The sequence below is a fragment of the Dictyostelium purpureum genome, assembly GCF_000190715.1.
Source record: "Dictyostelium purpureum unplaced genomic scaffold DICPUscaffold_542, whole genome shotgun sequence".
Lineage (NCBI taxonomy): Eukaryota > Evosea > Eumycetozoa > Dictyosteliales > Dictyosteliaceae > Dictyostelium > Dictyostelium purpureum.
In genome coordinates this window covers 1-15,458 of record NW_003519876.1, presented here as the reverse complement: position 1 = coordinate 15,458, position 15,458 = coordinate 1, and the positions used below count along the sequence as shown (strand labels likewise).

Here is a 15,458-nt window from a genome sequence, read left to right as displayed (position 1 = left end):
AATAAAAAAAAAAATTAAAAAATAAATAAAATTTTTAAAAGAAAAAAATTAAAAAAATATTTTTGTTGATCAAAAAAAAAAAAAAAAGAAAATAGTTAGAAAAATTTGTGTGTTTCAATAATAGAAATAAATAAATTCACATTAATATTTATAAATATATATAAAAATAATATTATTATTATTATAAAAAAAATCAATAACCTTTTTTAAGTATTTTTTTTTATTATAATTATTTGTTTCCAACTTATTTTTTTTACTCAAAAAAAAAAGAAAAAAATAAAATATTTTAATTTTTAAAAAAATTTATTTTAATTAAAATTTTTTTTTTTTATAATTTTTTTAATAATTTTTTTAATATTACAATTAAAAACTTAACACACACTATTCCTTTAAGTTGTGGCACCTATTAACCACACCCTTTCTTTTTCATTATAATTTCTTTAATATTTATTTATTTTAATATTTCTTTAATTTAAAAAATATATATAATTATAAAATATATAGAATCATGCCCCACCTTCCTTTAGTATGTATATTAATACTGCCCTTTTGCTTATACATATTTTAGATTTTTTTATATAAACTATAAACAATAATAAACTATAGTTTTATATAAATAATAAAATATAAAATAAATTTTTTTTTTTTTTATAAAATCTACAATAAGTTAACTAATTATATAAATATATTAGGAAGCATCACAGCAATATCAACAACAGCATTATTTTTCAACACAGCAACAACCAATTCCACAACAACCAATTCCACAACAACCAATTCCACAGCCATTCATCCAACTAATTCATCAGCAACCCCAACTACAACAAATTCATCCACAACCAACACAACCATTTTTGCAGCAATTATCCAACCAACAATTTTACCAACATCCTCCATATCAACACCCATACACCCCACAACCTCAAAATTATTTACATTATAGCCCACAAGTACAACCTCATAATATTTATCCACAAAATAACCAACAGCAATTTAATATTCAACAACAGCAACAACAGCAACAACAACAACAACAACAACAACAACAACAACAACAACAACAACAACAACAACAACAACAACAACAACAACAGCAACAACCACCACTACAACAACAACAAAACATGCAAAAACTTGAAACCACACAAACTAATAAAGATAACCAAGATAATTTAAAAAAATTAGAAGAATTTTATCAAAACTGTTTTATCGAAATTAAAGAAAAACATAGTTTATTTGTGGAGCAAAATATTGGAGGGAACAATTCAAAGTTTGATAGCGCACCTTTACCAACACAAAAAGAATGCAATTCATTCCTTTTGAGAATTCAAAGTGGTAGAAATGTACACAACTCATCATTACCATTTACACTACCATTTGAAGTATCAACACCTCCAACACCATTAACAAAGATTGATATTCTTCAATATTATTTCAGTGGTTTAGCAACTATACTTGTTTTAATGAAATTATCAAATGATCAAAATCTTCCAAAGATATTAGATATTAATTTTAAATTAATTTTGGTTAAAACTAGATTTATGATTGAAAAGTTAGCAAAATCATTTCAAGCACAATCAGAACAACAACAACAGCAAAATATATTGGCCCAATCAATCAGTGGTTCCTCCTTGGTTCCATCAAGAAGAAATAATAATCCAATCATCAAATATTTTAACGAACAATTCGAAATGGCCAAACAACTAAATGAATATTATGAAACCTCTCAAATTACTTCAGACTCATTGGTATTCTTTACTCAAACTCTTTTTTCAGCATTAACCAACAAAGATTATTTCGGCTATATCGACAAGATTGATTGGAGTATCAAAAATCTAATATTTCAACACATATTCGCCAATCTAACCTATATTGTACAAAGAGAAACAGATTCGAAATATAAATACTATTTTGCTTGCTTTTGTTTTAGCTATTTCAAACAAATGCAAGATATTTATCAAGTATCCTCAAATAGATTTGTTAGCTACAAATCGCAAAAGCCACCTTCATATGATGAAAAGTATCATGAACATTTAACATTTTATTTAAAAACCTCAAATAACTATTTTGTCGAAGCTTCAAAAAATCCAATTTCAGATTCAAGTATGTCTATATTTTATTTTTCTTTATTTTTTAATTTATACTAATAATAATTTTAATTTATCATTTAATTAGTTTATTATTTTCTTTATTGTAAAACCTGTAGCTTATTAGATCAAGAAGAAAAAGCACATATTTGGATTCAATATTTTATCAATGAATCAAATGATAGAGTTGCTGCTGCATCACAAATTCAATTAGATCAAGATATTGAGCACTATAGAAATAAATCATGGTATATTCAAATAATGAAATCAATCGAAGATGAAAAGAAAAAGAGAATCGAAGAATATGATCAATTTAAAAAACAACAAGTTGTCAATAATAGCAACAATAATAATTCATCTCCACATATTATTGGCGGTCAAGATCAAGATCAATACCATGAAATTAAAAATAATTTATTATTAGAAGGTTTGGTTCAAAAGAATATGAATCATGATTCATCTTTGATCAGCTCCAATGTATTATTAAATCTTCATCCCCCTCTTCAATCCAAAGAGGTCGAAATCGCTCAAAAACGTTTAAATGAACGTTTAGAACTCTACCAATTAAAGAACAGCAAGGAAATCCCGGGTGATGGTAATTGCCAAATGCATGCATTATCCGACCAAATCTATGGTGATTTGAACCATAGTTCAGAAATTAGAAAAACAATCGTTGATTGGTTAAGAAAGAACAAAGACTTCTCCCTACCAAATGGTGCAACCATATGCCAATTTGTCCATACTAATAATTGGGAAGATTATTGTAACGATATGTCGAAAAATGGAAATTGGGGTGATCATTTAACTTTGCTCGCTGCTGCAGAAATCTTTAAATCTAAAATTTCAATTATCTCATCAATTGAATCTCAAAGTAGTTTTTTTATTGAAATTATTCCAACTTCAATTAGTAACGATAAAGTATTTTTATTATCACATTACGCAGAATTCCATTATGGTTCTTTGTGTGCATTAAGATAAATCATTCACCAAAAAAAAAAAAAAAAAAAAAACTCATAAATACATTTCAAAAAAAAAAATTAACCAATTTGTTTTTTTTTCAAAAACTTTTCTTTTTTTTCAATTGTGTAATTTAAAATAAAATAAAATAAAATAATTCAAAAACTATATTCATATTTATTTGCAAAAATCAATAAAATAATTCAAAATAAAAAAAATAAAAAAACTCAAGAATACCAAGTTTTATACAAGAATTTGGAATAAGGAATTTTCGAATTATTAATTGATCAATTAATATATTAATTTTTATAAAAAAGAAATATATATTTCAACGAAAATATTTTTTTTAATTTATTTTTTTTTTTAATTTATTTTTTAATTTTTATTTTTATTTTTTCTTTTTTTTTTTTTTTGAAGATAAAAATTTCATTTCATTTTTTTATTTTTAATTACAACATAACAACAACATTTATTTATAAATAATATTAATTTTAAACAATAATAATATTAAATTTTATAAAGTTTTTAATAATGATAAATTTTATTTTAAATTCAATGACTACAAGGTTAGATGATGGTAGTACTACAAGCAATAAACCCTCCGGTGGTATCGGAAAAAAAATTGAAACCATTAAAAATGAACATATGGACCCAAAGTTTACCTATTCAGCATTAAGATCAACAGATGTACCATACAAAGAATATGAAAGTGACAAGTACGATTTAAAATTTGTTCAAATTATTACAAGACATGGTAGAAGAACACCAGAATCCAAGAGATATCCATTAACAATGTGGATTTGCAATTCACTAGATCAATTAATTACCAATAAAGATGAGGAAAGACCAGAATGTAATATGGGTCAATTAACAGTCTTGGGTATTCAAGATCAAATCAACGTTGGTAAAGCATATAAAAAATTATTTATTGATCATCTTCATTTCTTAGATAAAGATTACAACTCCAAACAAATTTTTATTAGATCAACAAATAGAGAAAGAACTATTTCAAGTGCTAGAGTAATTATAATTATTAATATTGTTGTTTTGAAATTTTATTTTAAATACTAATTTTAATATTATTTTTATCATATGATATTTAGTCATTAATGCATGGACTTTATGGTGGTTCATTCTCTGATAATCAAGAAAAATCACCACACCATAGTTCATTCTATATTATGAATGAAGCTGATGAGAATATGTATCCAAGATCCTCACCAAGATATGTAAGTATTTAAATATTTAATATTTAAAAAAAAAATAAAAAAATATTAATATTTTAAATTTTAAAAGAATTTCTTAAAATCATTATTAAAAAAACATAGAGATGTAATTGAAGAAAATAAAAAAAGCAAATTAGAGGACTTTACAAAAAAAATTCAAAAGATTTTTGAGGATAGCAAATTTGATACAGCATTTTATGTACCAACTTGGAGATCATATGCAGGTTTAGTAAATTCATTTGATTGTTTCAGAAACAATGGATTACCATTACCAAAAGGTTTCACACCAGAGATTATTGAAAGAATGTATGCTGAAAGTGCCAAAGAGTTCAAATCAATGAGATTTTTCCCAGAGATGTCCCAACTTGGTATCGGTCGTTTCGTTAATGACTTGAATAAACAAATGTATCTTAAAGGTGTCAATGACTCATCTGTTAAAGATTTAAAACTAGCCCTCTACTCTGGCCATGATACTACTTTAGCTGCCTTATTAGTCGCCTACGATATGTATGAAGATAATAGACACCCAGTAACATCATCCGCTTTAGAATACCTTTTATTCCAAGATAAAAACTATGAAGCACCATCAAGATTCGGCAGATCCAACGAAAAGGAACTCATCAATCATCAATATGTTAAAGTTATTTATAATCATAAACCAGTTCACATTGGTGAATGCAAAGATAAAGAAGTTGATGGCATGTGTCCACTCTCTGAATTTATTAAAATTTCCCAATCTATTATTCCAAAGGACTATGAGCAACAATCAAAGATCTCGGATGAACAAAAGAAAATGTATGCAAATTTAGTAAAATAAATCAATGACAATTTAAAAGGGTATACAAAAGTTGTTTTTTTTTTTAAAAATATTTTTTAAATAAATAATATTAACTATATATCAATATCTCAATAAAAGTATTTATTGTAATATTAAAGATAATAAAAAAACCAATTTATTTAATACAAATAATAATATTTTATTTATTTTTTTATTTTTAAAATATTGTTTTTTTTTTTTTTTTTTTTTTTTTTATTAAATATACAATTATCTATAAATCATCTTCTATGTCGTAATAACCCTTTGTATTTTGTGATAACTCTACACTTAATTGAGAAGTGTTATAGTCTGAATTATTTGTTGTAGTTTGAGCACCCTTTGTACTTGATGTGGCACCTTTGGATGACATTGATGATAATTTTTCTCTGATGGCTTTAAAGTATTTACTATTAAATAGTTTTGATTCCTTCCAAATTCTCTTTGTTCTTGTGTTTATACCATAAAAAATTAATACTTCGATACCTAATAAACGGAGGAAAAATAAAAATATAAATTGAGATGCATATCCAATTGTTTCTGGTCTTTTACATAACTCATCTGAACCCTTGCTTTGTAAACAAATAACCCAATCTCTAATATTATTTGTAAATTTAGTAGTATTGTGTTGTACATAGAAATGGTAAATGAATAAATAGACATATTCACCAAAGATGAATAAAATAATTAAAAATGGTCTAATATTAACTTTTAATACACCCGCTGCTCCTTTACCAACATTTCTAACAATTCTATAAATTTCAAATGAAATTAAACAAATGAATGATGTTCCGATAAATAAACAAACTGTTAAGGGAATCCAAAATACACCATTTTGCCATCCATCAGATAAAACCCAACAACTAAATATTTATAAAATAATTAGATAAATTTAAATTATACTATATTATATATTTTATTTATACATACCCTACACCACCAAAACCATAACCATATTGTTTCCAAATAATTGGTAAAATTGTAAATATAACTGCTAAAACTTCAATTGCTATAATATAAAATTTTACCATATTTCTTGATGGTGATAACTTCTTGATAACCAACCATAAATCGAAAGCCATAACCGACCAAAACATTACAGTATTTACAGCACCAAATTGGAAAATAATACCATTAGCAGCACATCTTGTATCGTGTTGTCTTGCAAATCTACCTGGTTCTGGGCAAACCAATGAAAAGTCATCACTTGAGGCGACAATTAAATCTGAAACCATACAAATCCATAAAGAGAATGATAAACATAGAATACCAATTGTATGACGATCGTGTTTTGTATTTAAAAAGCCATATGTAAAAATATTAAAGAAAACACAAACAAAAGCAATGGAACCAGAGACTGTAGTTAAATGCTTGAAGGAGCTCCATTCACTTTTTGAAAAGAATGGGATTGGACATGGCACTAAACAATCTGAATCAGGTGTCAAATATTGAAAACCTAATTTTTCATCTTCCTTTCTATTGGTAGAAACTCTTTTGATTAATGGCGCTGTACATTCATTTGGGAAAATACCTGTAATATTATTATTTGGTATATAGTTTCCTGAATTTGAACCAGCTTTCATTGTATCGATATCTAAACATTGTTGAACGAAATTAGCTTGGCCATCATAGGGAACTAAATTATAAGTATTTTCGGTTTTTGGGAACTGATAAATATCACCTTGATCTGCTTGTGCTGGATATTTAGCTGAGCAATCTAATAAAGCGGATACACTGCATGCACCTGTTGATAAACTGCAATCATCGAAACATGGTTTAATTGGCAAGGCTAAACTGCTTCCATCATCTAATGGAACATCGACACATGATCTAAAAAAAGTATTACATACAAATAAAACTGTTGAAAGGCTTTTACAATCTGAACTACCAATGGTACCTGCAAATTTTAATAATAATTCAACAGTATCATTTGCTAATTTTTGAGTATCTGTATCATTTACATAAATTGAATCTATATAAAATTAAAAAATAGAAATTTAAAAAATAAAAATAAAATAAAAAAATTAACATTTTTCTTTCAAAACAAGGATTTTAAAATATCGTTGATATTTATATATATGTTTATTTATTTATGATACTTACTTGAATCAAAAATAAATCCATCACATTTCGTATTTCCAATATATTTTTCACAACGATAGGATCTATCAATTGGATTGGGTGATGCTGGTAAAAATTGTGATTTTACAAACAAATTATTCCGATCATTATTATTGATCAATATTATAATTATTATAATAAAAATTTTATATATCATCATTGTTAATATAATGATATATATTTATAATATATGCTTTTTTTTTTTTTTTGTTTACGAGTGTTCAAAAATGATTTTATTTTTTTTTTATTTTTTTTTTTTTATTTATTGTCTGGATGAAATTTAAAATTTTATTATTATGATAAACCACAAACTATAAAATAAATATACTCGCAGATAAACACAGGTGGGAAAAAATAAAATAATAAAAAATAAAAAAAAAAAAAAATAAATTTTATAAAAAAACATAGCTAAGATAGATTTTTTTTACAAGCTTGATACCAAATTATGATAATATCTAGAATGAATAACGGTAAAAATCTTTTTTTTTATTTTTTTTAAATTTTTTTTATTTTTTATTTTTTTTTTTAAAAACGAAGAGATTCCCCTGAAAGGATTAAAAAAAACACTCTAAAACAGAAAAATAAACAATATTATTATTATAATATTTTTTTTTTATTTTTTTAATATTATTTAATATAATATTATTATTATTATTATTTATAATTTTATAATATTTTATAATTACTATTATTAATAATATTATTATTAATATATTATATTTTTTTATTAATTTATTTATTATTTATTAATTTCAACCAAAAAATATGAAAAGATATTTGGATGATAATTTGGTTTAGAGGCAAATTTTAATCATTAACGATTTTTTTTTCTCAGCGTTGGTGGAAATTTTAATTTTTAATATTAAATTTTTAATAAGGGTGGGTAAAAGGCTAATGTTTTTTTTAAAAAAAAAATCTTTTCTATAAAACTATATTTGTTTTTTTTTTTATAAAATCTATTTGTGAATTTCATTATAACTTTTCAAACCATAAAAAACACAAAAAAAAAATCTATTTTATATTATCAAAATAGAAAACATGTGGATTTAGTAAAAGGAAATAATAAATAATATACTTAAATAAATATACTATAAAAATAATTAAATAATTAAACAATTCTATATAAATTACTTTTTTTTTTATTTTTATTTTTTTATTTTTTTATTTTTTTTTTTATTTTTTATTTTTTTATTATTTTTTTATTTTTTTTTATTTTTTATTTTTTTTCTTTAAAAAGGGTTTATTATAAATTGATTTATTTATAATCAGCTTCACAAACAGTGCCATTATAACGAGGATAATTTGGATCTTTTGAACCATAGTAGTTACCGGCAATGATTGTTTTAATAAGATAAAGATGGGTTTCTAGATCTTTGTTATTTGGGAAAATACTCTCTAGCTCTAAACATTTTTCTTCCATAGCTTCAATATAATCATTGCATATTTTTTGTGAATGATCCATTGCTGATTGTATTGAACCTAATTGATATGCTGCTATCTTTACATAGTTTCCTAATCTTGAAGATTTTATTTCTTTGTTGAATGAATGAATATCATTGATTAATACCTGGATTGAATTAAAGTATTTCCCAAGCAATTCTATGTAGAGAGGATGATTTTCAATTTCATCACATAATGGTGGTAAATGGACCTTGGTACAAGCTAATGCAAAAATCATTCCAACCTCTACACCACGATAACTTGAATACTCTTCAAAGGTATAGTTTGAGTGAACTTCTTTGCTATTGAATAATATTACTGAATCCATCCATTCTTTTGTTTTTTTAATTAGATAATCAGTGGCCTCTGAGTTTCCTGCTGACCTGATATCATCAAATATTTGCCACAAAAATGAAGAACCATGGTCCTCTTTAAAGAGTTTAGAATTTCTATCAAACAATTGATTTACCCATTCTTGGCCATATACACTATCTTCTAGATAAAGATCATCAATAATATAAATATATTCATTCAATCTATTAATCTATTAAATCATCATTAATAATTTGTATTTTATGTAATATTTTATATAAATAGGCACTTACATATCTAAATACTTCTCTATTACCATGGGAGTATAAATAGGCATTCATATAACTAGTTTTTAATGAAATAAACTTTTCATAGTCTGACTCGTTAGAAAATAATTTTGTTCCTTTCAACCATTCTATATTTTCATTAATTAAAATTTCGTCATAGTGAGGATTGAACTTATAATCCCATGTTAAGTTTAAAGTTGGTTTTTTAAATGATTTTTCTTTAAAATCGTTTATGTCCCATTTGAACACTCTTGATTTTTCTTGCATTGTTTGTAATATTTTAATAAATAAAAATATTATGAAAACAAAATTAAAATTATATTTAAATAGTTTTTTTTATTATTAAATTCATAAAAGTAAAAAGTTTTACAAAAAAAAATAAAAATAAAAATAAAAAAAAAATAAAATAAAATATAAACTTATTGTTCTATTTTTTCAAATATAAATTCATCGTTCTATTTTTTAAACTTTATCTAATAAATAAGAATTATTTCAAACAACAATATAATTATAGACCTAAATATTATTAATTATTATAATTTAATTAATTGAATTAATAAAAAAAATAGAGATTAAATCTGTTTTTATATATTTCAATAATATGTTGACATTTCTTTATTGAACTGTTTTTTTATTCAAATCTTGATCAATTATTAAAATTTATTTTGAAGTTTTTTATTTTATTTTTTTTTTTATTTTTTTTTTTTAATGTCAAGGTTTTGAGAAAAAAAAAAAACTTCTTATATTTTTAAAAGAAAAAAAAGAAAATAAAATTTTTATTTATTTATTAATTTAATACACCATTTGGTACTTTCCTATGATGTTTTGTGTAAAGATCTTTTATTTCCTTTTGGATTTCTTCTTTTGAAACCAAAGAATCATCTTTAAATTCTTTTCCTAGCTCTATACGTTTTGAAATATCTTCTATTTTATCTTTAAGATTCATTAAATCAAGTCTATAGTTTTCATCGTTGGTTCTCTCTATGCCCAATTGTTTAATATTTTGATTTTTTCCATCTTGAAGTCTGTGTAGTTGGATCTTATGTATATTTGCTAACTCAATTTTTTGATTTAATGAATCTTCATCCGCTTGGGTTTTTTCTAATGAAGTATTTAAAGCATTAATATTTTCTTTTAATGAATTAATTTTATTTGTTATTTGGTCGAAATCACCTCTGATCTTTTCAATTATACTTGTTATTTCTGCAGCCAAAGGGTCAAGTTCTGCTAATTCATCCATCATCTTTTGATATCTATCGATTTCAGATTGAAGTCTTGCAGCTTCCTCACTACTTTTATCAATTTCATCTTGGAGATCCTTTATGGCTGATTCATCTTTTGCTTTTTGTTCAGAGTATTGATTTAGGTTATTTTGAAATTGCTGTATTTGATTTTCAAATTCAACTATGTTTGATGTTAGTTCTTTTAATAATTTTGAAACATTATCAATTTTTTCTTTTTGATATTTAATTTCAGTATCTACGGTTCCTATTTCTTTTTTAATAATTGGTAATATTTGTTCTAAATATGAATAAGTTTGTTGTAAGGTTGATGACATTTTTTTTTTGTTAATATAATTAATTCAAACAGTTAACTGTTTAAAAATCACTTTTAACGAGATCTTTGGTGAAGTGGGAAAATATTAATTCCCAAAAAAAAAAAGAAACAGTTACAAATAAAATTTAAACTTTAAATAAAAAATAAAAATCGTCATTTATTATTTTATTTTTTTAATTCAATAAACCTTTTGGTAGATCTTTTCCATACATGGACTATGCTCCTTTAATATCTTTTATAATCTCATGTTGAGTGTTGAGCATTTCTTTTTGAATTCAATATTGATTTTGATGGTATCTAATAAAATTTGATAAAGGCTTTGGAAATTTTTTAGAGGTAAACCATATCTTCACAAAAATTTAATTATTATCATTATCATTATTATAATGTTTTATTTTAAAGATATTATATTGTGAAGTTTTTAAAGTTGATATTTATATCCACATAGAGTTATAATATTATTTGTTTCGTTTAATATAAAAAAAAAATTTTGTGGTTATTTATAAATTATTTTATAATAATTTTTTTTTTTATTATTTTTCATATGAAAACTATTTTTTAATTTTTTTTTTTTTTTCTAAAAATTTGAATTATTATTATAATAATTATCTAAAAAAAATTATTCTTTTTTGATAAAAAATTAAAATTACTTAAAAAAATTAATTTTTTTTTTTTCAAGCCGAAATTTCCATAAGGTCTGGGATTATGATGATGATAGCGAAAAAAAAAAAAAATTTTAAATTAAATTAAAATTTTATATTTTTTATTTTTTTTTTAAAATATTTTTTTTTTTTTTGTTTTTTTTAATATTTTTTTTTTTATATTTTTATTTTATTTTTTTATTTTTGATATTACAAACACACACGATAAACACACAAGGTAAATAATGACAGATAATTCTATTTATTATTTTAAAAAGAAAATCTTTAAATGTGTAAAAATTAATATTTTAATATTATAATAAAATAATAGCTTAATTTATTTTATTTTTATTTTTAATTTTTTAAATTAATTTTTTTTAAAAACTGTAATTTTTTTTTTTTTAAATCAATATACATTACAATTACAACTACAATTAACATTTTTAATATAATAGTTTTATAATTTATTAATTTTTTTTACTTTTACTTTTACTTTTTTTATTATCAATAAAGAATGACAAAAGTTTATTCATTGGGTATTAGAAGAGAGGATAAAAATAGATGGGAAAGAAGAGCACCTTTGGCTCCATCTCATGTCGAAGATTTGGTTAAAAAAGGTATTAAAGTTATTGTACAACCATCAACACTCAGAAATTATCCAAATGTTTTATATGAACGTGCAGGTGCAATCATTCAAGAAGATTTAAAGGAATGTGATGTCATTGCTGCCGTCAAAGAAGTTCCAAGTGAATATTTATACGAAGATAAAACCTATATTTTCTTTTCACATACTATCAAAGCTCAACCATACAATATGCCAATGTTAGATGAAATCAACAGAAAACGTATTCGTTTAATTGATTATGAACGTATTACTGATGAAAATAATAGAAGATTGGTTCGTTTCGGTTCTTTTGCTGGTTATGCTGGTATGATTGATATGCTTCATGCTTTAGGTGATCGTTTATTAGCCAAAGGTTTTTCAACTCCATTCTTAGTAAGTAATCATCAATATATAAAGGTTTTACAACTTGAATATTAATTTTTTTATTTTTATTATTTTAGCATGTTGGTTATTCATATGTATATTCTAAACTTGAAAGTGCTATGGAGGCTGTTAAAGCTATTGGTGAAGAAATTTCACAAGTTGGTTTACCAGATGACCTTTTACCATTTACATTTGCATTTACCTCTGATGGTGCTGTAGCTCAAGGTGCACTTAAAATCTTTAAATTACTCCCACACAAAATGGTTACCCCAGACGAAATGGTAGATTTAGTTAAAAATAAAAGTAAGTTTTATATTTCACGTTTTCACAATATTAAAAAAAAAAATATTAATATTTATTACAATTAATTAATTTAGAGGGTGAAAGAGGTATTTTATATGGTACAATTATTACAGCTGAACATATGGTAGCACCAATTGATCCAACCAAGAAATTTGATAAAAAAGATTATTATTCACAACCACATACCTATAAACCAATCTTTGTTGAAAAATATGCTCCATATATTTCATGTATTATTAATTGTATGTACTGGGATGCTAAATATCCACGTTTAATTACCATTCGTCAAATGGAAGAAATGGTCGAAAATAATAACACAAGATTAATTGGTGTTGCTGATATCTCTGCCGATATTAATGGTTCATTAGAGTTTTTAATGACCACCACTTCAATCGATTCACCACTTTACATTTACGATCCAAAAACTCAAGAAGTCCACGACCCAACTACAGATCAACAATATATGTACCGTGATGGTATTTTATTCTTGGCTGTTGACAATTTACCAACAGAATTCCCAAAAGAAGCCACTCAATGGTTTGGTGACCATTTATCAAAATTCATTGAAGCTGTTGTCAAATCAGACCCAACTTTACCATATGATAAGATGACTGATATTGCACCAGAAATTAAAAGAGCCGTTATTACAGCACATGGTTCATTAACTAAACCATTCGAATATATTACCGAATTAAGAAAGAAGAGAGAGGAGTTAATTTCAAGAATTTTAGTTTTAGGTGCTGGTTCAGTATCTTATTCAACCATTTCATATTTAACTAGAAATCCATCTCACAAGATTACAATTGGTGATATTTCATTAGATCAAGCCAAAAAAGCAGCATCAGTCGAACCAGACGCAGATATTCAAACAGTCGTTATTGATGTTCATAACAAAGAAGCATTAGATGAACTTGTTTCAAAATTCAAAGTTATTGCAAGTTTATTACCAGACGAACTTTCAATTTTAGTAGCTGAATCATGTCTCCGTAATAAGAAACATATGGTTTGTCCAAGTTATTTAAGCAAAGAAATGGAAGCTCTTCATGAACAAGCTAAAGAAGCTGGTGTTACCTTATTAAATGAAATGGGCTTAGATCCAGGTATTGATCATTTAGAAGCCTCAAGAGTTATCAACGATGTCAAGAGTAAGGGTGGTAAAATTAGATCATTCGTTTCATGGTGTGGTGGTCTCCCAGCACCAGAGTCATCTGATAATCCACTTGGTTATAAATTCACATGGTCACCAAAAGAAATTATTTCAGGTGTTACTAATGACTCTAAATTCCGTCGTGATGGTCAAGATATTTTCATCTCTGGCCAAGAAGTTTACAAGAGACTCCAACCAGTCGATATTTTCCCAGCTCTTTCATTAGAAGGTGTTCCAAATAGAGATTGTCTCTTTTTAGCCAAAGCTTATGATATTGAAAATGTAAGCACACTTTTCCGTGGTACCATTCGTTATAGAGGTTTTTGCTCAGTTATGGAAGCTGCTGTTGAAATCGGTCTTCTCGATACCACATCCAAAACTCATCTCCAACCATCATCATCACCATTATCATGGAATCATGCTATGCGTACCCTTTTACCATCTCCATTAGCCGATGGCATTCCAACCCAAGAACTTTTAAGAAGAAAACTTAGAACCAGAAGAGGTTATCCATCAAAAGGATATGATGATGATAAAATCACACACATTCTTTCAGTTTTCGATTGGTTAGGTGTTTTCTCTGAAGAGATTAATGTTAAATTAGAGGGTAACTTTTTCGATGCATTCACAGAACTCCTCAAAACCAAATTAAGTCTTTTACCATCAGAAAAAGATTTAATCATTTTACACAATATCATTGGTATTGAATGGGAAGGTGGTAAACACGAAACCAAAACTTCAACTCTTGTTTACTATGGTTCAAAAGATCAATCTGCTGTTGGTACTGTAGTTGGTTTACCAATTGCTATTGCTACTGAGCTTTTACTTGAAGGCCAAGTTAAAGAAAGAGGTGCCATCAGACCAGTTTCAAAAGAATACTATAAACCAATGATTAAAGCACTTCACAATGAAGGTATTACATTTATTCATAGAAATGAATTTGATAAACAATATTAAATAATAAATAAATAAAAAATAAAAAATAAAATAACTCTTTTTTTTTTTTTTCACATTTATAAAAGTTTTATAGTTTAAAAAAAAAAAAACAAAAAAAAAACATTTGTATATTTTTTTATTATTTATTATTTGTTATAATAAATAATAATCTTTTTATATTTTATTTTAGAATATATAAATTATTATATAAAATAAATTATTATATATATTTTTTTAAAAGTGTATTTATACAGTGAAGAAGGGTGAGTGGTAAATAAGATTGATTGTTGTTATCGTTTATAATATTATAATATAATAAATAGTGTTTTTAAAAATTATTTAATATTTGTGTCTATGATTTTAGGGCATTTAAACGTGAAAGTAATTCACTGTCATCTTCTTTTTCTTCTACCTCTACTTGTTCTGTTCCTAATGGATTTGTAGTTGAAACAGATGGACCTGAAGTAAGAATTTCGTCCATAATTTTATTAACTTCAAGTTCAGCTTCTTCTTCGAGCTCTTCGTTACCAATATTGAATGCATCGCTAATCATTTCTTCCATAATACCTGCTTTGGTCATTTCTGAACCCATCGCCGATCATAATTTTGTTTAATTCTGGTAGTTTAACTAAATCGTTCATC

The 15,458-nt window shown here is 24.7% G+C and overlaps 7 protein-coding genes across 7 annotated transcripts; 3 read left to right on the top strand and 4 right to left on the bottom strand.

Moving 5' to 3' along the window:
- Positions 1–508: 508 nt before the first annotated feature.
- Positions 509–3,075, top strand: DICPUDRAFT_99929 (uncharacterized protein; the record flags this gene model as incomplete). Its single annotated transcript, XM_003294300.1, has 3 exons — positions 509–526; positions 693–2,103; positions 2,176–3,075. The coding sequence occupies 3 exons, from the start codon at positions 509–511 to the stop codon at positions 3,063–3,065; spliced, it is 2,319 nt and encodes a 772-aa protein (XP_003294348.1). The 3' UTR covers positions 3,066–3,075.
- A 599-nt stretch (positions 3,076–3,674) lies between these two features.
- On the top strand, positions 3,675–5,234 carry DICPUDRAFT_51452 (uncharacterized protein). The gene is made up of 3 exons (XM_003294299.1): positions 3,675–4,064; positions 4,148–4,273; positions 4,341–5,234. The coding sequence occupies exons 1-3, from the start codon at positions 3,690–3,692 to the stop codon at positions 5,085–5,087; spliced, it is 1,248 nt and encodes a 415-aa protein (XP_003294347.1). The 5' UTR covers positions 3,675–3,689; the 3' UTR covers positions 5,088–5,234.
- An 85-nt stretch (positions 5,235–5,319) lies between these two features.
- DICPUDRAFT_159333 (uncharacterized protein) lies at positions 5,320–7,365 on the bottom strand (the record flags this gene model as incomplete). The annotated part of the gene is made up of 3 exons (XM_003294297.1): positions 5,320–5,947; positions 6,015–7,056; positions 7,188–7,365. The coding sequence occupies 3 exons, from the start codon at positions 7,363–7,365 to the stop codon at positions 5,320–5,322; spliced, it is 1,848 nt and encodes a 615-aa protein (XP_003294345.1).
- Positions 7,366–8,460: 1,095 nt separating this feature from the next.
- On the bottom strand, positions 8,461–9,511 carry DICPUDRAFT_84822 (uncharacterized protein; the record flags this gene model as incomplete). Its single annotated transcript, XM_003294296.1, has 2 exons — positions 8,461–9,189; positions 9,251–9,511. The coding sequence occupies 2 exons, from the start codon at positions 9,509–9,511 to the stop codon at positions 8,461–8,463; spliced, it is 990 nt and encodes a 329-aa protein (XP_003294344.1).
- Positions 9,512–10,031: 520 nt separating this feature from the next.
- On the bottom strand, positions 10,032–10,802 carry DICPUDRAFT_84821 (uncharacterized protein; the record flags this gene model as incomplete). Its single annotated transcript, XM_003294295.1, has 1 exon — positions 10,032–10,802. The coding sequence occupies one exon, from the start codon at positions 10,800–10,802 to the stop codon at positions 10,032–10,034; it is 771 nt and encodes a 256-aa protein (XP_003294343.1).
- Positions 10,803–11,655: 853 nt separating this feature from the next.
- On the top strand, positions 11,656–14,913 carry DICPUDRAFT_51448 (uncharacterized protein). Its single transcript, XM_003294298.1, has 4 exons — positions 11,656–11,680; positions 11,956–12,439; positions 12,508–12,733; positions 12,808–14,913. Exons 2-4 carry the CDS (start codon positions 11,957–11,959, stop codon positions 14,835–14,837), a joined length of 2,739 nt encoding a protein of 912 aa, XP_003294346.1. The 5' UTR covers positions 11,656–11,680; position 11,956; the 3' UTR covers positions 14,838–14,913.
- A 255-nt stretch (positions 14,914–15,168) lies between these two features.
- DICPUDRAFT_159329 (uncharacterized protein) lies at positions 15,169–15,396 on the bottom strand (the record flags this gene model as incomplete). Its single annotated transcript, XM_003294294.1, has 1 exon — positions 15,169–15,396. The coding sequence occupies one exon, from the start codon at positions 15,394–15,396 to the stop codon at positions 15,169–15,171; it is 228 nt and encodes a 75-aa protein (XP_003294342.1).
- Between the last annotated feature and the right edge of the window lie 62 nt (positions 15,397–15,458).

Excerpts from the sequence above, each read along its gene's own strand:
- DICPUDRAFT_51448 (XM_003294298.1), top strand. The coding sequence starts at position 11,957 with ATGACAAAAGTTTATTCATTGGGTATTAGAAGAGAGGATAAAAATAGA. Across the intron at positions 12,440-12,507 it reads GTTTTTCAACTCCATTCTTA|CATGTTGGTTATTCATATGT; the intron begins GTAAGTAATCAT and ends TTATTATTTTAG. Across the intron at positions 12,734-12,807 it reads AGATTTAGTTAAAAATAAAA|AGGGTGAAAGAGGTATTTTA; the intron begins GTAAGTTTTATA and ends TAATTAATTTAG.
- DICPUDRAFT_51452 (XM_003294299.1), top strand. The coding sequence starts at position 3,690 with ATGGACCCAAAGTTTACCTATTCAGCATTAAGATCAACAGATGTACCA. Across the intron at positions 4,065-4,147 it reads GAACTATTTCAAGTGCTAGA|TCATTAATGCATGGACTTTA; the intron begins GTAATTATAATT and ends TATGATATTTAG. Across the intron at positions 4,274-4,340 it reads CAAGATCCTCACCAAGATAT|AATTTCTTAAAATCATTATT; the intron begins GTAAGTATTTAA and ends AAATTTTAAAAG.